Genomic DNA, 22244 nt, shown 5'->3' with positions numbered 1-22244 from the left:
TATGTGGCTGTGACACAGGTTGTTTTATTAACAACCTCCATCTAGCCACCCCTCTATCAACTTGCATTCAATATGCAGATGACACCACCATTATCTGCTCTGCCTCAACACAATCTGAACTTCATTCTATTAAACAAAAGACCTTCACAACTATTGAGCATTGGTTCTCTAACCATTGTCTCCTCCTCAACCCTAAGAAAACCAAACTCCTACTTTTTACACCCACTCATTTGTCTCCCTCCCTTTACTTCACACTTACATCCAATAATGGTACCCTTATCAGTCCAGAACCTACCACCAAACTCTTAGTTATTACAATTGACAATCAACTGAAATTTGATAACCACATAAACGCTACAATCAAATCTACTAACAGAAAACTAGGTTCTGTCTGCAGAATCAAAACTTTCCTAACTCCTGAAGCAAGAACTACTATAGCTAGAGCCCACTTAATATCTACCCTATTATATGCTTCCCCCATTTATACTAATCTCTCCAAATATAATCTCAACAAACTATCCACAGCCTATAACAATATTGCCAGATTTGCCCAAAACTCTCCATATAGGACTCACCACTGTCTAAACCTAAAAAAACTAGGCTGGCTAGAACTACCTCAACTAATAACATTTAACCAACTTACTATTGCCCACAACGCCCTTTACCACCCGATAACACTCCTATGCTCTCCACCCTAATTAAGCCCTACAACAATCTGAGCAGCCTACGCTCATCCAACAAAATATTGATTCATACTACATAATCTAAAAACTTAGCAGGTGACACCTTATTTTCCAACTCAGTGGGTAAAATATGGAACCAACTACCAAATGACCTTACTTCCCTTACATCTCTCCCACTATTCAAAACTAACCTAAAACTATTCCTTTCAAACCACTGGCTATGCTCTTGCCATAACCCTGACTAATCCTTTTCTTCTACTTTCTTTTCCTTTCCTTTATTCCCATACTATCTTTTCCCTCTAAACCCAGTTCTTCTTACTCCCTCACTCTAGCAAATTAACCTCCTTTCCTAGCTTGACTGCTCTTTTTCACTCACAAAAAGAACTTATTCTTTAACCTTCCTTATATTGCAACTGTGTATGTAACATTAACTTAATCTCTGTCCATGCTAGAAATGTAGCTTTATGCCATACTTAACTGCAGTAGTTTCAATTTGTATGTTTCCTCTATCATACCTTGGTCATTTTTATGTTTCATTTTACTTTAGCTTAATTCTAAATATTTTAAAAATATACTAGTTTTTTTTTCTTTAATATGTTTATTTAGTACTGTAGCGGAGCTTTTCTCCTCGGGCCTCCACTGAAAATGGACATGTATCCAGCTGGACTAGCCCGGTTAACAAATGTAAAATAAATAAATAAATAAATGTAGTATACATCAGTAGATTTGTTCGTTTGTAGTAGGCTCACTACTAAGCCTATTCATCCTCAGCCTTTTCACAGGATATGGCCAGAAGAATTGAGAACTGCAATAATCATCCTGCAACACAAAGGAGGAATTTACTACTGATGGAGAAAGCAGTAAATGTATAAGCCCCACCAGCAATATCTGCAAAGCAGTAGAATGTATCATTATGGAACTTATTAACAATCATATAGGAAGTTTACAAGGTTGGGACCAAAGTCAGTTTGTTTTTTAAGGTGGATCTTGCCTCCTGAATATCTGGTGGACAAGTCACTGATGAATTAGACTCAAGCAAATCAGTTCACACTGTGTACCTGGACCTGGCCAGGATCATAGGAGGTTACTATGCTAATGGCCCTGGGGCCCTTATAAGCCTAGCCAAGAGTTTGTCCCCAAAAAAGAAACCTCAGTCAGCACCTGTTGCCCCTGTCAATGAGGGACACAGATGGAACTCCTGGGACAAATTTGTGGTTTCCCATCCACTCATCAAGGTTGCACTTGAAGAGGGTCAGTGAGGTGCTCGATTTGACATGTATGGGAAGTCTATTCCAGAGACAGGACACCCTCTGGGAGACAAACTTGTCTCTACAGCAGTTTTGGTTGATGTTGCACATTAGATTTAGACCTTTTGACTGGGTTATGCATGAGGAGTTAGACTTATAGATATGGAACATCTCTAGTAGGGCAGGGCCAATATTGCCTTGTGGGTGAGACACAGATCACCTTTGAGCAATCTGTATGATAACAAGTAGAGTGATAGTGATTTGAGCCTGTCCACATAGGATACATGTTGAAGGCCATGGATTCTCTTTGTGAGGTATTTCTGTGGGCTTTCCAATGGTTGCTTGTGTTTGGAGAGGTGCATACCTATTAGCCTGACTAGCCTTATCTATATGGCCATGGAGCAAATCATCATGGACCTTATTAAAAAAAGATATAGGTAATCTCCAAACACTTGATCCTACTCAGTTTGGATTTGTCAAAGGGAGATCATGCTTGTTAAACCTGATAGACTTTTTAGAGACAGTCACCAATTTCTGGATGAAGAGAAATCTGTGCAAATAGCCTACCTAGACTTAGACAAGGCTTTTGACACTATCCCCCAGTCAGGCATCATTGACAAACTCACCCAGCTAGGTATCAACCCTTATATCATTAGATGGGTCACTAACTTGGCTCATTGATAGCCAATATAATCAAACTAGGGGAATCCACCTCCAACAGCAGGCTTGTAACCAGTGGTGTTCCACATTGATCAGTCTTGGGACCTCTACTGATTGGAATCTATTTATCCAATGCACAAACAAAAACTAAAGGTCTGTGGCTGACAAAATTTGCTGATGACCACAAACTGGAAGTGGTCATAGAATCTCCAAATGATGTCAACATCCTACAAGAGGGTCTTACACAAACAAATGATTGGTACCAAAGTCATGGCCTTAAACTCAGTGCAAAAATGTATTATCATCCCTTTTGCTAAGATAAATGTTCCTGCTAACTACCACATCAATAGCAACACACTAAGTATGCACTCAATGGTGAGAGGCCTGGGCACACAGGTTGACAGCAACCTCCCTGTGCTCTTCACTTATCAGGCCAATAATTGAGTACAATGCCCCTTTTGGTATGTATTTTCCAAGCACCCACAGCAACTGGAGAGACCACAAAGGTTCCTCACAAGAAAAATTCAAGGTCTTCAGTGTCTGTCTTATGTGGATCATCTGAAATCACTGTCACTTTATTCTGTTTCATACAGACTACTCAGAGGTGATCTCTGCCTTGCATATAAGGCAATCTCTGACCCTGCTTTATTGGAAATGCTGCATATCCTCAAGTAAAATGGTACACAGGTTACTCAATCTAAAGAACATAATCTGGTATGTGACATTAACCGAACCTGCTGGAGGGACATATTTGTCTCCCAGACGTTACCACACCTTTGGAACAGACTCTCACTTCATGTCAGACAGAGCACCTCATTGGCCCTCTTAAAATGGAATCTAAATGATTGGATGGATAACTGTAAATTCACCCCGGTTCCATCTGTGTCCGTCTTGGACAGAGACAGTAGGTGCTGATCATGGAAATAAGGGTAGAACCTGGCCAGGCTTGTATGGGCCCTAGGGCCAATAGCCTAGTAACTGCCCATGATCCTATAAACCTATAACTAAGATTTTTGAGACCACTGACCTTTATAGCCTGGAAAGTCTGAGGTATCCTAAGTCAATGGGATATGTTTAGACAAATACATGCCAAGAGGATAAAGTCAGGAAACACTGTAGAAAAATACTGCTTTAATTACCAAAATCCACAGAACTTAGCGCTTTCACCATAATACATACAGCATTATCAGAGTCAGTGGAACATTTTAAAACATTCTTATAAGTAGTTACTTCATTTTGACTACAACTAATCAAATTCATCAATGCATTAATTCATTAGTCCAAAATAATTAAAAACAAAAACCTCCTACTACACTAATCCAGTTGCTTAAAAACCATATAATCTTAAAAAGTTTTTGTATATATATATTAGGGTTCCCTATGTTAGAACAAAAGCTTGGAAGATCGACACTGACATTACCGATGCCAGAAGACCGATGGAGCAGATAACCGATAACTCATAATCCCGACAGTGAAAACACCAACACGGGAAACATGTGCACGACTAGGTAAGTGTGCGATAGTGAGGGATTTAGTGTTAGGGTGAAAGTAAGGTATGTGTGCGATAGTGAGGGATTTAGGGTTAGGGTGCATGTAAGGTGTGTGTGCGATAGTGAGGGATTTATTGTTAGGGTGCGTGTAAGGTAAGTGTGCGATAGTGAGGGACTTCGGGTTATGGTGCGGTTAAGGTAAGTGTGTGATAGTGAGGGACTTGAGGGTTAGGGGTGGATTAAGTGAGTTAGGGTTAGGGTGCGGGTAAGGTAAGTGGGCGATAGTGAGGGACTTGAGGGTTAGGGGCAGATTAAGTGAGTTAGGGTTAGGGTGCAGGTAAGGTAAGTGTGCGATAGTGACGGACCTTAGGGTTAGTGTTTGGGTTAAGGTTAGTGCATAGATAGTTGTGTGTAAGGTGTAGTGTAGGTTTTTAGGTTGTTGGTGTGCTTGTGTTGTGTGTGTGTTGTGTGGAACAGTGAACATTTTCTTTTGTTAACTGTCGGTATTGTGGTTTGTCAGGCATGTGAGCTTTCGTGTTTTGTGGTTTCATTTTTGTGGTGTCGGTGTTGTGGGTGTCGGTCTAACGTAGTAGACCCATATATTAATGTACTTGTGTACTTGTAATATAAAATAATATAAAATTAAACTTATAACACTTTCACAACTCTTAAATGTGTATATTTGCTTTCATTATATCATTGCATATATTCCCATTTTTATATATGTATATAACCATGTAGTGTTTAATACAAATGTGTGTACTTAAATATCATATTAACCAACAATAATAAGACTGCCTATGGAAAGATGTATTAATAACTAGTTGATGATGTTACTCTTTGCCTTCAGGTAAGGAAAAATAGATATACTCTCATTTATACCCGGATGTTGGGTGACATTTCATCGAATTTGCCAAGCTGTCTCCAACATTTCTACCTTAAGCTTGTCATCACCCCCTCACATATCTGGTGTAACTCGACCCAATACAAAAAATATAAACTTTTTGAATTCTGAACAAACTGTGGTATGTATATGCAAAGCATTAAAGGTGTCTTTGTTCTTGATAGCTCTAAGATGTCCTGCTATTCTTTCCTTCAATTTCCTCACCGTCTTTCCCACATAAAATGCAGAGCATGATATACAATTAGCTATGTACACTACCATTGTTGAGTTACAACAACATCTTCCTGGACAAGTAATTGTCCTTTTGTAACCTACTATATTAACATAAGGCCCCTCATTTATATATCTACACATTCTACATGCTCCGCATTTATACATCCTTGAATAACCTTTATTCACCGGCCTTTGCTCCAATATGCTCTTAATATTTTTTCTTTTACTAAAAACAAACCTTAACTTATCACCTGCAATTTCTTTTGTATTTGGACTAAAACTAAATTCCCAAATTTTCCGCATAGTTTCCACTGTAAAGGGTGCCTGATGATTAAATTTTAAAATCATCGCATTATTCTTAAATGGTTCATTACCTTCCTTCTGTACTATACTTCCCCCTCCTAAAATTGGAGGGAACTGGGTAGCCCTCTTTGTTTTTATTTCCTTTTTGATGTTAATCAAAAGTTTCCAAGGATAGCCCCTCTCTAGAAACACCCCTACAAACTTATACATTTCTTCTTCCAATATCTTATTGTCACTGACCAGATGTGACAATCTCACCATTTGGCCTTTGACCTCACTCTTCTTTTGATAATGTGGATGAATACTTTCATAGTGCAACAGAGTTACTATATGTCTTTTTTCTGAATATTGTACTTTGCATACCCTCTTTAGTTTTTTGTTAAATGTATATCAAGAAAATCTATGTTGTCTTCATTCCATGTACTAGTGAATCTAAAGAAGCTTGTAGTTGAATTTAAATATTCTATAAATTCTATTGCTTCCAGTTCACCACCCTTCCAAAGAATCAGTATGTCATCTAAAAAATGACTGTACAACAATATTTTCCCTTTAAACTTTGAATCAAAAATAAAGACCTCCTCCCAGTGTAATAGTACTAAGTTGGCAAACCCTGGGGTGCACTTTGCCCCCATAGCCACACCTGACATTTGCAGGAAAATTTCCCCTTCAGAGGTCAAGAAGTTGTTTCTCAAAATCAACTCAATCAAAGCCACTAGTAGGTTTACTTTTCCTCCTTCAATTCTACCATGTCTAGTTAGACTCTCCCTAAAATATTCCAAACCTTCTGTATGTGGAATAATTGAAAACAAATTTATAACATCGATGGTAAGAAAAGACCCCATGAAGGTTTTATTAACTTCCCTCAGACGTTCCAAACAGTTCCAAGAATCCTTGATTATATGGTCTACACCTAAAATAATCTCCTGTATTTCCTTGTCCACATAAGATGCCAAAGGTTCCATTTTTGAGCCCTTAGCCACTACAATGGGCCTAAAAGGGGGGTTTTCCATACATTTGTGCACTTTGGGAATTTCAAATATTACCGGTGTCACCGGGTGTTCTACATTCAAAAAATCAAATTCACCCTCATTTATTTCCCCTTGAAAATTGCATCTAGCATAAAAAAATTGATTTTATGGTAAGCTTATGTGCATTTCATTAAGTGATGCAGTTTGATATGCAAGTACATCACTTAAAATTTCATGCATCTTAGCAACATAAAGTAAGGCATGATAACTACCCCTCCCCCTTATCAGGCTTCATTATTCTTACCTCATGGTTATTAACCAAATCAAGCAGCGTTTTTCTTTCTTCAGTACTTAAATTATCATGGTCTAATAGTCTTCCACAGTCACTCAAACCCCTTCTCACTTCATTAATGCATAGTTTTTCAAACATTAATACTTCCTTATGCATCGGGGGTATAAAAGTGCTTTTCCTTTTAAGTGTATTCATAGGATTACTTAAATTGTTTACACCAAAATTCTGTTCCCTAAAAAATAGACCCAAATTCATTTGTCTGGTAAACATTTAAGACTAATATAATAGTCCACAAAAGCAGTATTTTTCTATAGTGTTTCCTGACTTTATTATTTTTACAAGTTTGACTCTTGTTGGGCTATTTTGCCTTTTTTTACATGCCAGGAGGATCATTGTATTTGGTAATTAGTCTGATGAAATATGGACATAAGGGAATTCGGAATTTTTTTTTAAATTAGAGGAGATGCTTTTAGAAGTTAATTGAGCTAGACTGAAGATAACACCCAATGTACAGTTATCTGCAAACTTAGATAACTAAAGGCCACCAATATTGTCCTGAAGGTCTGAGAAATATACACAGTATTAGAAAGGGCCCAGTGCTGAGCCCTGTGGTACACCACTGTTAGCTTTTCAGAAGTGGCACAGCCTTCTCTTAACTACCTTGTCTTCTGTTAGGCAAGCAGTTCATCGCACAAAATAAGAACTGCTATCCATATTTACAAGTCCATTAGTAATCCCTGCTTGGGACATAGTTCTAAAGGCTTATGTCAGGACCATATATGATGTTATGCACTTTGTAACTGCTATCCACTGCTTTGTGATGAGGTTAAAGATGCAGGACCTTCCTTTAAAAATGCCTTGTTGACAAGGGCCCAGGGCATACCTCTCAACTGTCCAGATTTGTGCCTCATATTTAGTCTGTTCCTCATAAAATTTGTGGTTTTCTGTTTTTTTCTGGATTTTTATGGCAAATCAATGGGGCTTGAATTCACCAAATTACAGGCATTTGAGTTTCAGACTTTATATCATTCAGAAAATGCATAACACAGTACCTTTTATTTTAGCAACATTCTAATTTTATGAGAGCAATATTTAAAATTTGCCTTTGCTTTTGGTGCTTTGTCCCCCCATTATTTTTTGTGCTAAGAGATTGAGAGGTATAGCCCAGTGTTGTGATTCTCTATGTCCCGATTAATGAGGTCTGATATAATGGCTTGTATATGAGGCTAGTAAAATTACTGTCTGGTTGGACCACCCATGTGTAATGATATTACAGGAGCTGTTTTCTAGACTTCAGGAATGTCACAGGTAGAACACACGTAGATTAAAGAGGTTAAATAGCTATTCAGGTAGGTCATATTTGTTAGTGAAAATCAGGTAGTGAGCCCATGGAATAGGTGGTGTTAGCTTTTTTGAGGGGTAAGAGGACTTGTTTCATAGTGAAGGAGGTGGTTGGGATTGTGGCATCTGTGGAATAGAGATAAGTGTAGATGGAGTACAGTTTAAACTGAAATTGTCAGCTAGTGTATTAACTATTTCTTTTGAGTCAGAGTGAACAGTATTATTGTGGAATAGCCCCAGACATTGTTGGGTGTCAATTGTTAATTTTCTGACATAGTTAAAGAAAGATTTATAGTTATTTTTGGTTTTAGTTATTATTTTAAGCTTGTATTCAGCTTTTGAGATTTTTTAGCATTTTTCCTAAGCCCTTTACTAAATTGCTTAAGTGTACTCTTATGTAGGTAGAATCAGACTTAATTCTTTCTTTTGTTGTAAATTTATTTATACAGGTATTCCATTATAGGGTTATTTTTTTTAATTTCTCAAATATCTGCTGCTGCCAGGACTATCTCATTAGTACATTTTAAGTAGGAGTAGAAGCCAGAGTTATAGGCAGTAGGTTTAACAATGGGATCCATCTGAGGGGGATTACAGTAGAATTGAAGCAGGTCGCCAAGTAACTGAGGAAAGATTGCTTCTGAAGTTTGCACCCCACTAGTGAAAGGCCCACTTCCCTGATCCCCACTGTACCTCAGTTGGCTTTTCCTTTATTAATGTATGAGGTTATTTCCAACATCTACATTCTGGTGCTGACATTTTCTCACCCAGCAGTTACACATTTTCAGGTATTCTCGTAACATCAGATTTTGGATGATGGAGATTTGTTAGATGTATGGTTTAGAAGATTACCAGGGTATGTGGTGTGCATTTTCAAGCAGTTTACATTTTGGGTGTCTTAGTTAACTGGGATATTATACAGAGCTTTATTTTATTGTATTATTTTTTATGTTGAAATTGCAATTTCATTTTGTGTTGGTTTGTTTGAAGTTTTTGATTATTGCTGCCTCCTAATGTATTAGTTTATGTGTATTTTTAATAACATTTATCAATGCTGTAACTATTGCTTTTTATTTGGTGGCATTTTTTTAAATAGACTTTATGTCAGCTTATTTTATTTGGTAACACCTTGTGTGATCAAAAGTCAAAAGCTCTTTTCTGATCTTCATTCCCCAGACTTGATGCAATTCCAAAGGTTCCCATTTGAAAGTGTGGGAGGTGTGTCCATCATAGCATATAAGGTTTTGTATTTAGCCCATTTCAATACACACGCACACACACACACACACACACACACACACACACACACACACACACACACACACACACACACGTGTGTGTATGAGTATTTTACCAAAGTGGCCTTTTGTTGTCAGCTAAATGTATATTTAATTTTATGTAGTAAAGTTACTTTGGTAATCAGCTGCTCTTACCATAATCTTGTTTGTTTCTGGGTGTTTTTATTTTTTTTTCCAGAGTATATCTTTGAATATTCTTTATAATTATTTTGACTTCACTAGGTAACTCTGTTTTAGTAGTTATTTTTACATATATGTATCACACTAAATGCCTTTCGCTTATTAGCATTAAAACTAGAGCATTTTAATGGAAGGCTCCAAGAAGGCTTCCTTCTGAAATTCTCAAATAAAATGCTTTTTTGTTTACATTTAATTTAAAATCTTAAGGACGTGACAGGTTTTCATCACCTTTTGCAATGATGTCATTGCCACTAAGATGCAAAGCTCTAAATTGTTACCTCAAGAATTGGGGACAAAGCAAAAATAATTGGGGAAAAAAGCACCAAAGCTGAAACATTTTTGAAATACTGATATTGTTAATATAAAATTTCTGATAACTGTCCAGTTTTAATAGGACCTGAGCAAAATTTTAAAACAAAATCAGAGGCATCCCTACAACATTTTGATATTTGAGAAGTATGCTAAGGTAGAATGCACTATTATATAACATGAATGAGTATAAAAAACTTAATATTATAACATTTATACTGTTATTTTGTTACAAGATTTGTGTCTATTTCATTAACATAATACAACACTTGGAGGATGTGTATCAGAGTATAAGAAACTTAATATTATAACATTTATACTGTGTTATTTTGTTACAAGATTTGTGTCTATTTCATTAACACAATACAACACTTGGATGTGTATCAGAGTATAAGAAACTTAATATTATAACATTTATACTGTGTTCTTTTGTTACAAGATTTGTGTCTATTTCATTAACACAATACAACACGTGGATGTTTATCAGAGTATAAGAAACTTAATATTATAAAATTTATACTGTGTTATTTTGTTACAAGGTTTGTGTCTATTTCATTAACACAATAATACACTTGGAGGATGTGTAGCAGAGTATAAAAAAACTTAATATTATATCATTTATACTGTGCTATTTTGTTACAAGGTTTGTGTCTATTTCTTTAACACAATACAACACTTGGAGGATGTGTACCAGAGTATATGAAACTTAATATTATAACATTCATACTGTGTTCTTTTGTTACAAGGTTTGTGTGTATTTCATTAACACAATACAACACTTGGAGGATGTGTATCAGAGTATATGAAACTTAATATTATAACATTCATACTCTGTTCTTTTGTTACAAGGTTTGTGTGTATTTCATTAACACAATACAACACTTGGAGGATGTGTATCAGAGTATAAGAAACTTAATATTATAACATTCATACTTTGTTATTTTGTTACAAGATTTGTGTATTTCATTAACACAATACAACACTTTGAGGATGTGTATCAGACTATAAGAAACGTAATATTATAACATTTATATTGTGTTATTTTGTTACAAGGTTTGTGTCTATTTCATTAACACAATGCAACACTTGGAGGATGTGTAGCAGATTGTTCTACTCTGTGATATTTAGAGATAAAGCCCCAAAAGTAAACTGCTTTATGTTAAATGATCAATTTCACCTCCTTGAATAAAATCTAAAAACATATGTTTGCAGGGGTAACCCCCTTCCCCATTCTTCCTTTGAGAGAGAGATTCTGCTCCACATGCCCCCTTACCTAACTGGGCTAACTGCATGGGTGCACTACCCCTAGGAAAGGGGTAACAACCTACTGATATGAACAGAGTGCTTAGAAGAAGTATATTCTGTGGATTCCATTATTTAATAAGAACTATGTTCTGTGAAACATGTTATTGTTGAGAGGGGACTGGGGAAGTCAGTGACCCATAACTGGGCATTTGATCAGTTACAAGGAAACTTTATTCAGACATCTGCCACACAGTCTAGAGCATTAGGTGCTCTTTGAATTTTTACCTTATTCCTTTCCTTAATCATACATCTCATGTGTCAGATACAACTCCCCCATCTTATTTCTTAACGCTGTACCACCCTTCTGCATTAACCTTTGCTGAGCATACTCTGGCATGTCCTTACTTAAGTACATGAGGACTACATGGAAAAAATCTGCAGTGAAATGTAATAATAGGACATGGAGTATAAAGTTTTGAGTTTGACAAAATGAGTTACAGAAGAACATCACTATGGGAGCATTGTATTGATTAAGACTACAAAGGACGTGGGAGCTGACCCTGAACCACTTATTCTGGCAATGGAAAGGATTTAGTCAAAGCAAATAATATACCTGGCCACTTAATGTGTGAGCTGGATTTTTGAAGGATGAAAGTAGTTGTCAATCCTTTACAGAATTCTAAAGAGGCCTCTTCTTCAGCACTGAGTCCTGTCCTGCTGCTTAAACTTCCAGATAGATATTAGTTTGATCAAAGGAGTACAAAATAATTATAGAAAAATGGTTGAGGATTTGTGCACATGTATGTGCCTGTCTATCTATCTATACATTTTGTAAGGTATATGCTTATTTCTAATGTGCTTGAGCAGGATTCTCAATTGAATTGTTGACCATGTTTAGTTGCTGACTAGAAACTGTAGTGGTGTATATTATCTTGATTAGCCTTGTCTCACTGTATTACTGTTCCTCTGAGACTTTGCTATCCCAGAGAACAGATTGTCATATTTTAATTTTGTTTTGTTTTTTTAGTATTGTTCTTATTTTTATTTACAAATGAATAAAATGTAGCGGTGAAGTATCTCCCCTTACTGGGTGTAGAAGGCTTGCCTTGGAAAAACATTTGTCTGAATTTGTATTGATTATGTATATGCATAAAATCACTTTTCCTTTGGAGTTATCCACGTATGGACTGTTAAGAACTGAGAAGATGTAATATAACCTAGATATATTTGTCTTTATCCACATAAAAGAGACTGAGATAGATGACACATGATCTGCATAACACTGTATCTTGAAATTATTAGAGACATACAGAATTATGAGTGAGTTAATAAAAAGTGGAGCATATTTAGAATGGAAACTAAAAGACATTAGTTTATAGGCAGGGTGTCAAGCCAATTGAATGGCTTCCTGCAATGGACTGTAGAAAGTGGGTCAAGATGTGCTATAGGTGATTGTCACCACCATAACTCTTAGCTTCTATGTTCAAAAATTCTGGGCAAAGATAAAAATAAAGGGGTTATAAAGAAGCAAAATTGGGAGCAATCCTAAATATTACTCCAAATCACTTAAGAAAGTTAATAGAATAACACAGTTTGAATAAACATGCATTTTCTGAACAATTACAGCTATGAAACTTTAACATCAGGTGCATTCTACAAAACTGAGGACACTTGAAAGGTATGGTTACCACACACTTTGTGGTGAAGTATGGCTTTTTGTTCTTCTAGCAGGTTTAATATGTGCAAGTACCTCTCAGTTTATCTCATTTATCCACATAATTAGTCACATGTTCATACACATAATTAGTCACATGTTCATATATAGTATGTTTATGAGAGAATGCAAAGATAAGATGTGGTTTATTAGATAAAGAAATGGAAACAGTACTGGTGGCTTTAAAAATGATCATAAAGTAGAATGAAAGAGTAAAATGTGTATTGCAAACCCTTTGTGTGTGATATTTTACTGATTCTGAAACAAATTCCTAGGAGTTTATAATTAGATCACATGGAATGATAAAGAGATTATTGCTACAGGCTCTGCATTGTTAGCACGGTAGGTTTTGCTGACAAAGTTTTAGCTCATTTTCTGGAATACAGTATGCAAAGTGTGTTACTGTTTGCAAATCTCACTACCTGTTTTGGGGCTCTTGAAAGAGCTTTAGTGTTTTAATGTTTTGCTTCAGTGTTATAGCATACCCTATTGTCTAGGCCCATACCCAGTAATGCTAACAGCACTGTATGTGAAACTCGTTATGTTGATTTTCCTCTCATATCTGACGCCTGTCATTCATAAAGTAGGTACACCATTAATGTTAAAGGACGGCTTGCACTTAATTCCTGCATTCATTAACATTTGGTTATAATAGCAGATTGCATTGATGGAATCTGTGTTTGTCTAGTCAGAAAAATAATGTTTAGGATCTTTGAAATAATGTAGATTGAAAGTGGCTTTTAAAATGCATATATTAGAAAATAGGAGGGAAATCAGATCTAGCAAGTGACACACAACTACTACAATTCAGCTGTTCATTTATGGAATGTGAAATAACCTAAAGCCAATATAAATGTGTGTCACATCTCTGAAATAAGACAGAAGGGCTAAAAGTAATTTGAATACGTTTTTTTCATAAAATATTTGGCATCTCTAGCGCTTTCTTCACATAAGTCAGTTAGGTTATTTTGTATGGTTAGGGGCAGATGAATTCCTCTGGACCACAGAAGAAGTGCATTTTAAATATTTTCTTTTCATGGCAGTCCTTCATTTTTGACAAGTGTTAACTTCAGTTCATTGCACAAACTCACCAAAGAAGACAGTTGCATGCAAACCACCTCCCTCCCTTCACCCAGATAATTAGCTTCTTCTGTCTGTGCCTAGAATAAGAACTGTTTTTGTTAATACTTGCTGTTTTATTGATTTTTGCTTTATTTCTTGCTGACCACATACTGTGGACCAGAAAAAACGATCCTTTTCTTTTTATTTGCTTAAATGTATTGTTTGTCATCCTGATAGACCAAAACTTCCCTGGAAGGTTCTGTGTCAGTAAACATATGACTTGTTCTTAATTGGCCAACCCAGCAGTAGTTAAATGGGGAGAATAATCAATATGCATGAAGAAACCGCAGTGTACAGGCACAGGTCCTAGACACAGATTTAGTATCTTACTTTTTCTATTTTTTTTTTATTAGGTTGCTCTGTGTTTTTCACCTGTTGGCAACAAGCTGCGAGTTCGCAGCAGGAAGTTCCCAGCTGTTGTAAACTGCACAGCAATTGATTGGTTCCATGAATGGCCACAGGAGGCATTGGAATCTGTAAGCCTGCGTTTCCTGCAAGAAACAGAAAACATTGAGGTGGGGTATCATAAAACCTGATATTCATTTGTCTTTGTCTTTTGAACACTGACTGTACCATATTCATCTGGTTCGTAATGCTATTATTTTACATTTAAGTTTCATAATAAGTAATGATTTAAAATGTAACTACTGACAAAATCATCTGGGATTCCAAAAGGGCAGCTATTTCTTATTGTACTGTAATTACTAATGGCAGAGGATGAAATATTTGATTATGTGATAGAGGTGCTTAACTACAAAAAAGATACATTTGTTGTTTGCAATCATAACCATATATTGATTAAATCTTTTCTGTCTTTAGGGCAGGAGAAATTTCAAAAGCAGTCTTAACGATAAATACTAACTGTTGATAACAAGCACTCTTCTTTTACTGTTTCCCTATGTTCCTAGTTTTGTCCCAGCTTAAGTTGTTTAGAATATGTGAGATGAAGATATTCACTTTAACACATTATACACCCGAGTATGTTGTATCAGATGATGCATATTATAAATGAATCCCTACCCAATTATTTTAGTACCCCAGCATTATATATCCATGCCACTGTCTATGTCAACCAGGCATTATATGATGCCCTTTCTAGTTCTTCTTTCCAGGTTTCCATAAGAGCCATTTAACTTGATGAATACAGGACCTCTGTCTGGTGCTTAGTGTATGAATCATCTCCTACTTTCATTCGGAAATTCCTCCCCAGTCATCAGCCATGTGGTTCCTCATGCTGTCCCACACAGTGCAGGCCTGTATCATGGAAATGCTGTATCGGGCTGCATGGTACCCATGAGAGTCTTAATGTTCTGCTGATTTGGTAATGTACTTCACTGCTGATTTTAGCTACTTATCATCATCATCATCAAACCACTTTTCCCCCTTTTTATATGGATTGGGCTTGTCATCAAGTATTGCCACCTCTGTTGATTAAGTGCCATGCTCTTACCTTCTTCAACAGTCATGTTCATCTGTAAATGGGTCTTCTGTCACACAATCCATCAATTTCATGGATGGATGTCCTCATTTCCTCTTGCCTTCATTCTGTTTCCCTCCAAATTTTCTTTACCACTTCATCTTCTGCTTTCCTGCACATGTGCATGCCACCATAATCTGTTCTCCTTGACCCTCTCTGCAATTGGAGCTACTTTAGCTGCAGATTTGATGACCTCATTTCTTCTTCTCTCCCACATTGTATATCCTACTTCCTGACTCAGACACTTCATCTTTCTCACCTCACATTTCCTCACCTTACTTTTTACATTATTTTGCATTCTTGTGTCATGTTGTGTCAGTTGGTCTCAGTGCCACTGGTTCTAGTGTTGACATCTTTATTCAGATTTCCCTTCTTGCTAACCACACCTCCCAGACATCTGAAGCTGTTAACCCATTCCAGTGGTTTTCCTTCTGTTTCAGTTTCCAACTTCTTTTGATTTTTCCACTTGCCACCATGACTGCTGTCTTGGCAGTACTTGGTTTCATCCCATGTGCATTCACTATTTGCCACCATGACTGCTGTCTTGGCAGTACTTGGTTTCACCCCATGTGCATTCACTATTTGCCACCATGACTGGCATCTTGGCTGTACTTGGTTTCACCCCATGTACATTCACTATTTGCCACCATGACTGGCATCTTGGCTGTACTTGGTTTCACCCCATGTGCATTCACTATTTGCCACCATGACTGGCGTCTTGGCTGTACTTGGTTTCACCCCATGTGCATTCACTATTTGCCACCATGACTGCCGTCTTGGCTGTACTTGGTTTCAGCCCATGTGCATTCACTATTTGCCACCATGACTGCCGTCTTGGCTGTACTTGGTTTCAGTCCATGTGCATTCACTATTTGCCACCATGACTGCCGTCTTGGCTGTACTTGGTTTCAGTACATGTGCATTCACTATTTGCCACCATGACTGCCGTCTTGACTGTACTTGGTTTCACTCCATGTGCATTCACTATTTGCCACCATGACTACCGTCTTGGCTGTACTTGGTTTCCCCCCATGTGCATTCACTATTTGCCACCATGACTGCTGTCTTGGCTGTACTTGGTTTCACCCCATGTGCATTCACTATTTGCCGCCATGACTGCCGTCTTGGCTGTACTTGGTTTCACCCCATGTGCATTCACTATTTGCCACCATGACTGCCATCTTGGCTGTACTTGGTTTCAGCCCATGTGAATTCACTATTTGCCACCATGACTGCCGTCTTGGCTGTAGTTGGTTTCAGTCCATGTGCATTCACTATTTGCCACCATAACTGCTGTCTTGGCTGTACTTGGTTTCAGCCCATGTGCATTCACTATTTGCCACCATGACTGCTGTCTTGGCTGTACTTGGTTTCACCCCATGTGCATTCACTGTTTGCCACCATGACTGCTGTCTTGGCTGTACTTGGTTTCACCCCATGTGCATTCACTTTGTATTCCCTTTACTTATCATTTGCTGACATTCCCCAGTTTGTTTGTAGTGGGACATTATTTGCATAAAGCAACTTTGATATGTCCCCTCTGACCTGCTTGCTAATGTGGTTCATCACCAGTATGAACATGAGTGCATTCAAAGCTGAATCCTGATGCATATCCACTCCCACTGGGAGCCAGTCTTTGAGTATGAACACTATGCTTGTGTTATTTGGTCTTTTTATGTAACTTTCTCTAATTTTAACAATGTTTTTGAGTCTGGTTAACTATAACAGGGCTGCCCAAATCAGTTTTTTTGAGACCTCGGTTTATGCTTTCTCTGTCTGTTTTTGGTCATTTGGACTCTTACCTCATCTCTGGCATATTTTCTGTCTCACTGCAAACATCAGGCGAGTTGTGCTGAATCCTGATCTGAATCCAAACTGCTCATACCCCATCTCTTACTTCCTACTACTCTGTATATTTATCAGTTCCCCGTTCCAGCACTTTCATGCAGTGTGACATGAGTCTGATAATACTGTCCTGTCCTCAGTCAAGTATTATCCCCTCTGTTCTTGCACACAGGCACTAGAATGCTTATTGTCCACTCTGGGATATGACTCTCTCTCTGTCTCTGCATAACACAGTAAGTCCACTCGGGAAACATTTTTCTCCTAATGTAGCCCACATGGTGATCATATATGGTATGACTCTGTGTCTGCCACTGTCCCTAACTTCATTTTCCTTAGAACACTTCATGCTACTTCTAGGGTGAGTTTCCTTCCTCCTTCATTGTACGCCATGCATACACCATTTTGCCTTCTGTGGAGTTTTCTTCAGAAACATCTTAAGGCATTCCTTCCATCTGTACTTGATGCCCTCTTGACTGGCTAGTGGATTGCTTCAGGTGTCACCAATGAATGGTATTGGCTGACTATTTTCTTTTTCTTCCTGTAGTTGCCTATAAGCTTGTTAGAGCTTTTTGTGCCATCTCTGCATTGTTTTTCAGAAGGTGGTAAGGTTCTCTGATGCCCTATTATTTACCAGTGTGACTATTATCTTTGCCTCTTTATTAAACAACATCCTTACTTAGCTTGGACCATCTTTTCTGTCTTCTATTTCTTCCTGAACTCCTCTTTTCTATTGGAAACTTCCTGGACTTCTGTAATCTACCACCATTTTTTCTTATTTATTTTATTTCCACATTTGAACACTTTTAACCAACTGAGAGCAATTTTGAGTTTATAGCTATTTTTACTTGCTCTTGACATCCATAAACCCTTTTCTCAGTACGCTGATGGGCTTGAGATTGAGTTAGGAGCTGTATTATTTCAGGAAGTAGATTGTGAAGAGTACCTAGTCTGCTGTCTTAATTTTCAGCTTAACCATTAATGTCTAAACATTTAATCAAATATTGAGGAGGCCTTTCCATAATGTTTTCTGCTGTAATTTTGACAATGGAGGTGCTCGGGAACAATATACTGGGTATCTTAGCAGCATTAGCTGACCTGGGTTTGATTAGTGGATGAGGTGACCGACAGAGCTGCAGGGAGGGATGGGTGTACCTCTCCTGGGAGGGATGGTGCTCGTTGATGATGCTCCTTAAGGGGAGGCATAGTGCAAAGAGTGGAGTTGCCTTCAGCCATATTCCAGCATGAGAGAATGGGTAGGGCATATAAAAAGAACTCCCTCAGATGGAACCACAGAGAGCTGAGCCACAAGGACCATCCCCAGAAAATACTGACGTAGTCAGGGGGATGCAAGGATGGCTGCTTGACCTGGAATGGATGTGGGACACTGGGAGTAAGAAGGTACTGTGAGGTCCAAGGAGACTAAAATTAAAATATACTGGTTACTCTCTTCACAAGAGAAGTGCTTTAAGGGTAGTCTGCACAGTCAGTAATCTCCTGAGTAAGCCCTCATTTCTGTGTATGGGCTTTGGAACCCACACTTTGTCCTTTTCTACTTGTAGACCTGGCCAGTCCCAAAAGACGAGGAAGTTTCCTCGCTGTCTTGCTGGTTAAGTGGTCTAGGAGGACAAGCTTGCTACCTGCTGCAGCAATCCTATCTCTGTTCTGTGACTGACTAATCGGAGTAGTTCTTGGAGTTTAACTTGGCTTGAAAAATTATCACAAAGGAGAGTTGGGCTATAAATCTGGAACATTTTGTCCACATTGTGGAATTCCTTAGCCTTGCAGAAACAGATCCACTTGAACATCAGTCCATGTTAGTGGAAGCCTTGGAACAAACTGACACTTTGCTACTCAAAGGTGCTGTGTAGAGGTTGTTGTGTTTAGTGTCAACTCTTATTGTTCAGAGGGGCAAATGAATGTCATTCCATTCTCTGTATCATTGATTTTAAACAACACATTCCTTATATCTAGTTTCACATGGCCATACATCGCTTAATCACCTAGATGGTGTCACTAGAGCTTTCTCAACCTTTTGGCACATTAGTACTTGTGGTCCACACAGAAGACACTTCAGATTGCCCTGTGTGAGCATTGCTTCCAGTACAAAGTGTTGCCTTTTTGGCTTTCCTCATAACCAGGAGTCTTCAACATGTAACAGACAATTGTGATTGATGCTTTACAGGACAAAGTGCATCTGGTATTCTAGGTTATAGCACACATTCTCACATTCCAGCTACTTTGTGGCTCATTGTTTTGTGTCTGAATGCATGTCTGTGCATTTCAGTGTGAGCAGACTCAAATGCACAAATGGGATCTCTGAATGTACTTTCTCAGAGCTGGTTCTACTGCAGAGACAGTATATATAGCACTCATGAGTATATGGGCATGGATCCCCAACACGTGTCACTGCTGGGGAGGAAGTGCACCACGTATAAATAAATCTGTCTTTTTGTATTGCTCTAACATGATTAATTGTGTAGATGGACAATATTTATGTCATGTAGCAGATCCTATATTCTATTAGCTGCACAAGTGGTCAATGGTAGCCTATCCCTTCCATGGACACTATGGAGTTGCCCCTAAATTCTTCCTTCAATGTAGTTCACAAGCTTGTTCATAAATTGGAAAACATCCATTGTTTTTTATTTTCACTTAGAAAAAGTTCCTAAACAGGGCAACAAGGGGCGTTTCATTCATCAATTTTTTTCTTTTTTTTTTTTTTTACATTTGTTGACCAGCTAAGCCTACCAGACAGAAGTTTCCCTTTTCATGGGCAGCCTGGGGCACTCTTTGGTTAAATGACTTGCTCAACATATAGTAGGGAAATGGAGATGGTAGGAATTGAACCCTGTACCCAGGGCTACAGGAAATGATTCCAAGCTTTTGTCCTCTTTACTAACTGCTACAATGTAATCCATGCCCTTGTGGAGGGTGTATGAAGGTCATAGTTTTGCCTAACTTTGTTTAGGCTCTGCTTATTCTGTTAATAATGGTGACCATTAATTTCATGTTGCTGTTTACATTCCTGAGGATGCTGATGTTGCAGTAGACTCTGCAGTATCAATGGCCCCAGAGCCACCTTATGCTTATGGTCCTGTTTCTGCTTTTAGACCATTCTAACCAGACCCTAGAATGGTAGACAGTCCCCACCAGTTTTGTCTCTGGTCTTCATTTTCTTCAACTAACCCTGTCAAAGAATCTGAAGATGTATTCTTCATTTGAAAGCTGGGTAGACTACCTTATCTCCTAAAGAGTGCAGAATGTGTGGTTCCTCCAGAGGGAAGATTACAGTCCAAACAGTTGGGGCTAAGAGCAATTTTGTTGGTCCCAATGTCCTCGGAGTCAAAGGTGCTTCCCAGTTCTCTACTCAAGTAGTCATTCAACCAACCTGTCTCGTGGTATCTAATAAAGCAAGGAGGCACATGGTCATACCTCCTGTGCAAGAGGCAATGTTTGTCTAACAGGGGACCATAGGCATGAGCATCCCTTTTTCAGAAGTTCATTTTCCTGAGGAAATTGGCCAAGAGGAAGATGCTGTGATCCAGCTTATAATGACTTGCTCATATCACCCGAGTTAATTTCATAGTTAGTAGAGCACTGCAGCTTGAGATGGTAGGTGATCTTGTTTGTTATTTCACATGCAAGACAGATCTTATTGCTTCTATGTTAGTGGTTACTGCTTTGCCCCTTGCAAAATGCTTACTTTTCTTTGTTACACATGCTTTATTTTGATGAGATTAAATACTTTTGTTGTAAATTTGTTTGCCCTCAGGGTCATCGTATGTGAGACTTAGAAGAGTTTTAGTGATGCATGTTTAGATGAATCGAGAAGACATAGTGGAACCATTCTGGGAAACTCCTTCAGTCTTCTCCTGCAGCTTTGGATTCGGAGGATGTGTGTAGTCAGTGTTTCACACAAGTGGAAATCGCCAGATGTCAATTGGTTTACAAAACTCACAAAAATGTGGTCTTCACATTCGTCTGCTCAGTTCAGTAGGTAGTCTCCTGTAGAAGTGGACATTTCTGTAACCATTCCTGTTTTCCCCTTTATTCCACATCTCATAACACAGTTCAGAAAAGAAAGACAAAAACTCATTTTCACTGCCTCTTTGTGATTGAGAAATTTACAGTTAAAGGCACAATAGGTTCATAGGACGATATTTGGCTATTGGCCCAGAGGCCCTTATAAGCCTAGCCAAGAATTTCACCCATGTTCCCACAAAGTCAGCACCTGTTTTCCTTGTCCAGCAGGGACACAGATGGGATCCCAGGGGTATATTTTCTGTTTCCCATCCAGTCTTCCAGGTTTCTTTTAAAGAGGGGTCCTTTATGAAACAAAAACCCTCCTGGTCCATTGCCAAGGATGTTTGCCATGGTTGTCATGATAAATATATCATGATAGATAATAGTCAGCTTCACCTTTGGGCGTGAATTTTGTTATAGACCCTCTTAATTCTACCAGCTGTGCCATCTGGGGTTACAGAATTTATTAAGATTACTAAAAAACCCTCTTGGCCTGTCTCTTCAAGTGAAATTGTTTAGCATTTTGGGTAGAATAGTACCATGTAACAGCATTGCTGGTCAGCTTGTAGTTGATTTTTTAACACCTTTTTGACCTAGAACTCTTTATTCCATGCTCAAGGTGCATGATAGCTAACTGTTTACTGGCCCCAGTGCTTTGTGGAAGTAGAACTGCATGTCATTTCTCCTTGAATAACTTTTCTATGGGACTTGAACTTCACGGCTGACAGGCTTGCTAACACACTGTTTGAGCCAGCTAGCTCAGTTGCATCGAAGATCATTTTTTGGTAATGAGTTTTCCTTCTGGCCCTTATGTCTACCCTTAGAAGTTTGGTGCATGGGGCCCTTATTTGTAGGGACCTATACTTGATCTTTTGCTAAAAATACTCCGGATGAAGCCCATTTCCGTCTTAAAGTGGTTCCGAATTTTCTCTA

The 22244-nt window shown here is 38.1% G+C and overlaps 1 protein-coding gene across 1 annotated transcript in view; it reads left to right on the top strand.

Annotated features, from left to right (window-relative positions):
* Window positions 1–22244, top strand: part of DNAH9 (dynein axonemal heavy chain 9) — a 3419770-nt gene that overhangs the window by 2836863 nt on the left and 560663 nt on the right. The window contains exon 47 of the mRNA XM_044069722.1: window positions 14320–14481. Coding sequence (XP_043925657.1) covers window positions 14320–14481 — 162 coding nt within the window. The remainder of the gene's footprint in view (window positions 1–14319; window positions 14482–22244) is intronic.

The sequence above is a fragment of the Protopterus annectens genome, chromosome 4.part0 (genome assembly GCF_019279795.1).
Source record: "Protopterus annectens isolate FY-2018-M chromosome 4.part0, PAN1.0, whole genome shotgun sequence".
Classification (NCBI taxonomy): Eukaryota; Metazoa; Chordata; order Ceratodontiformes; family Protopteridae; genus Protopterus; species Protopterus annectens.
This window is presented reverse-complemented; position numbering and strand designations above follow the sequence as displayed.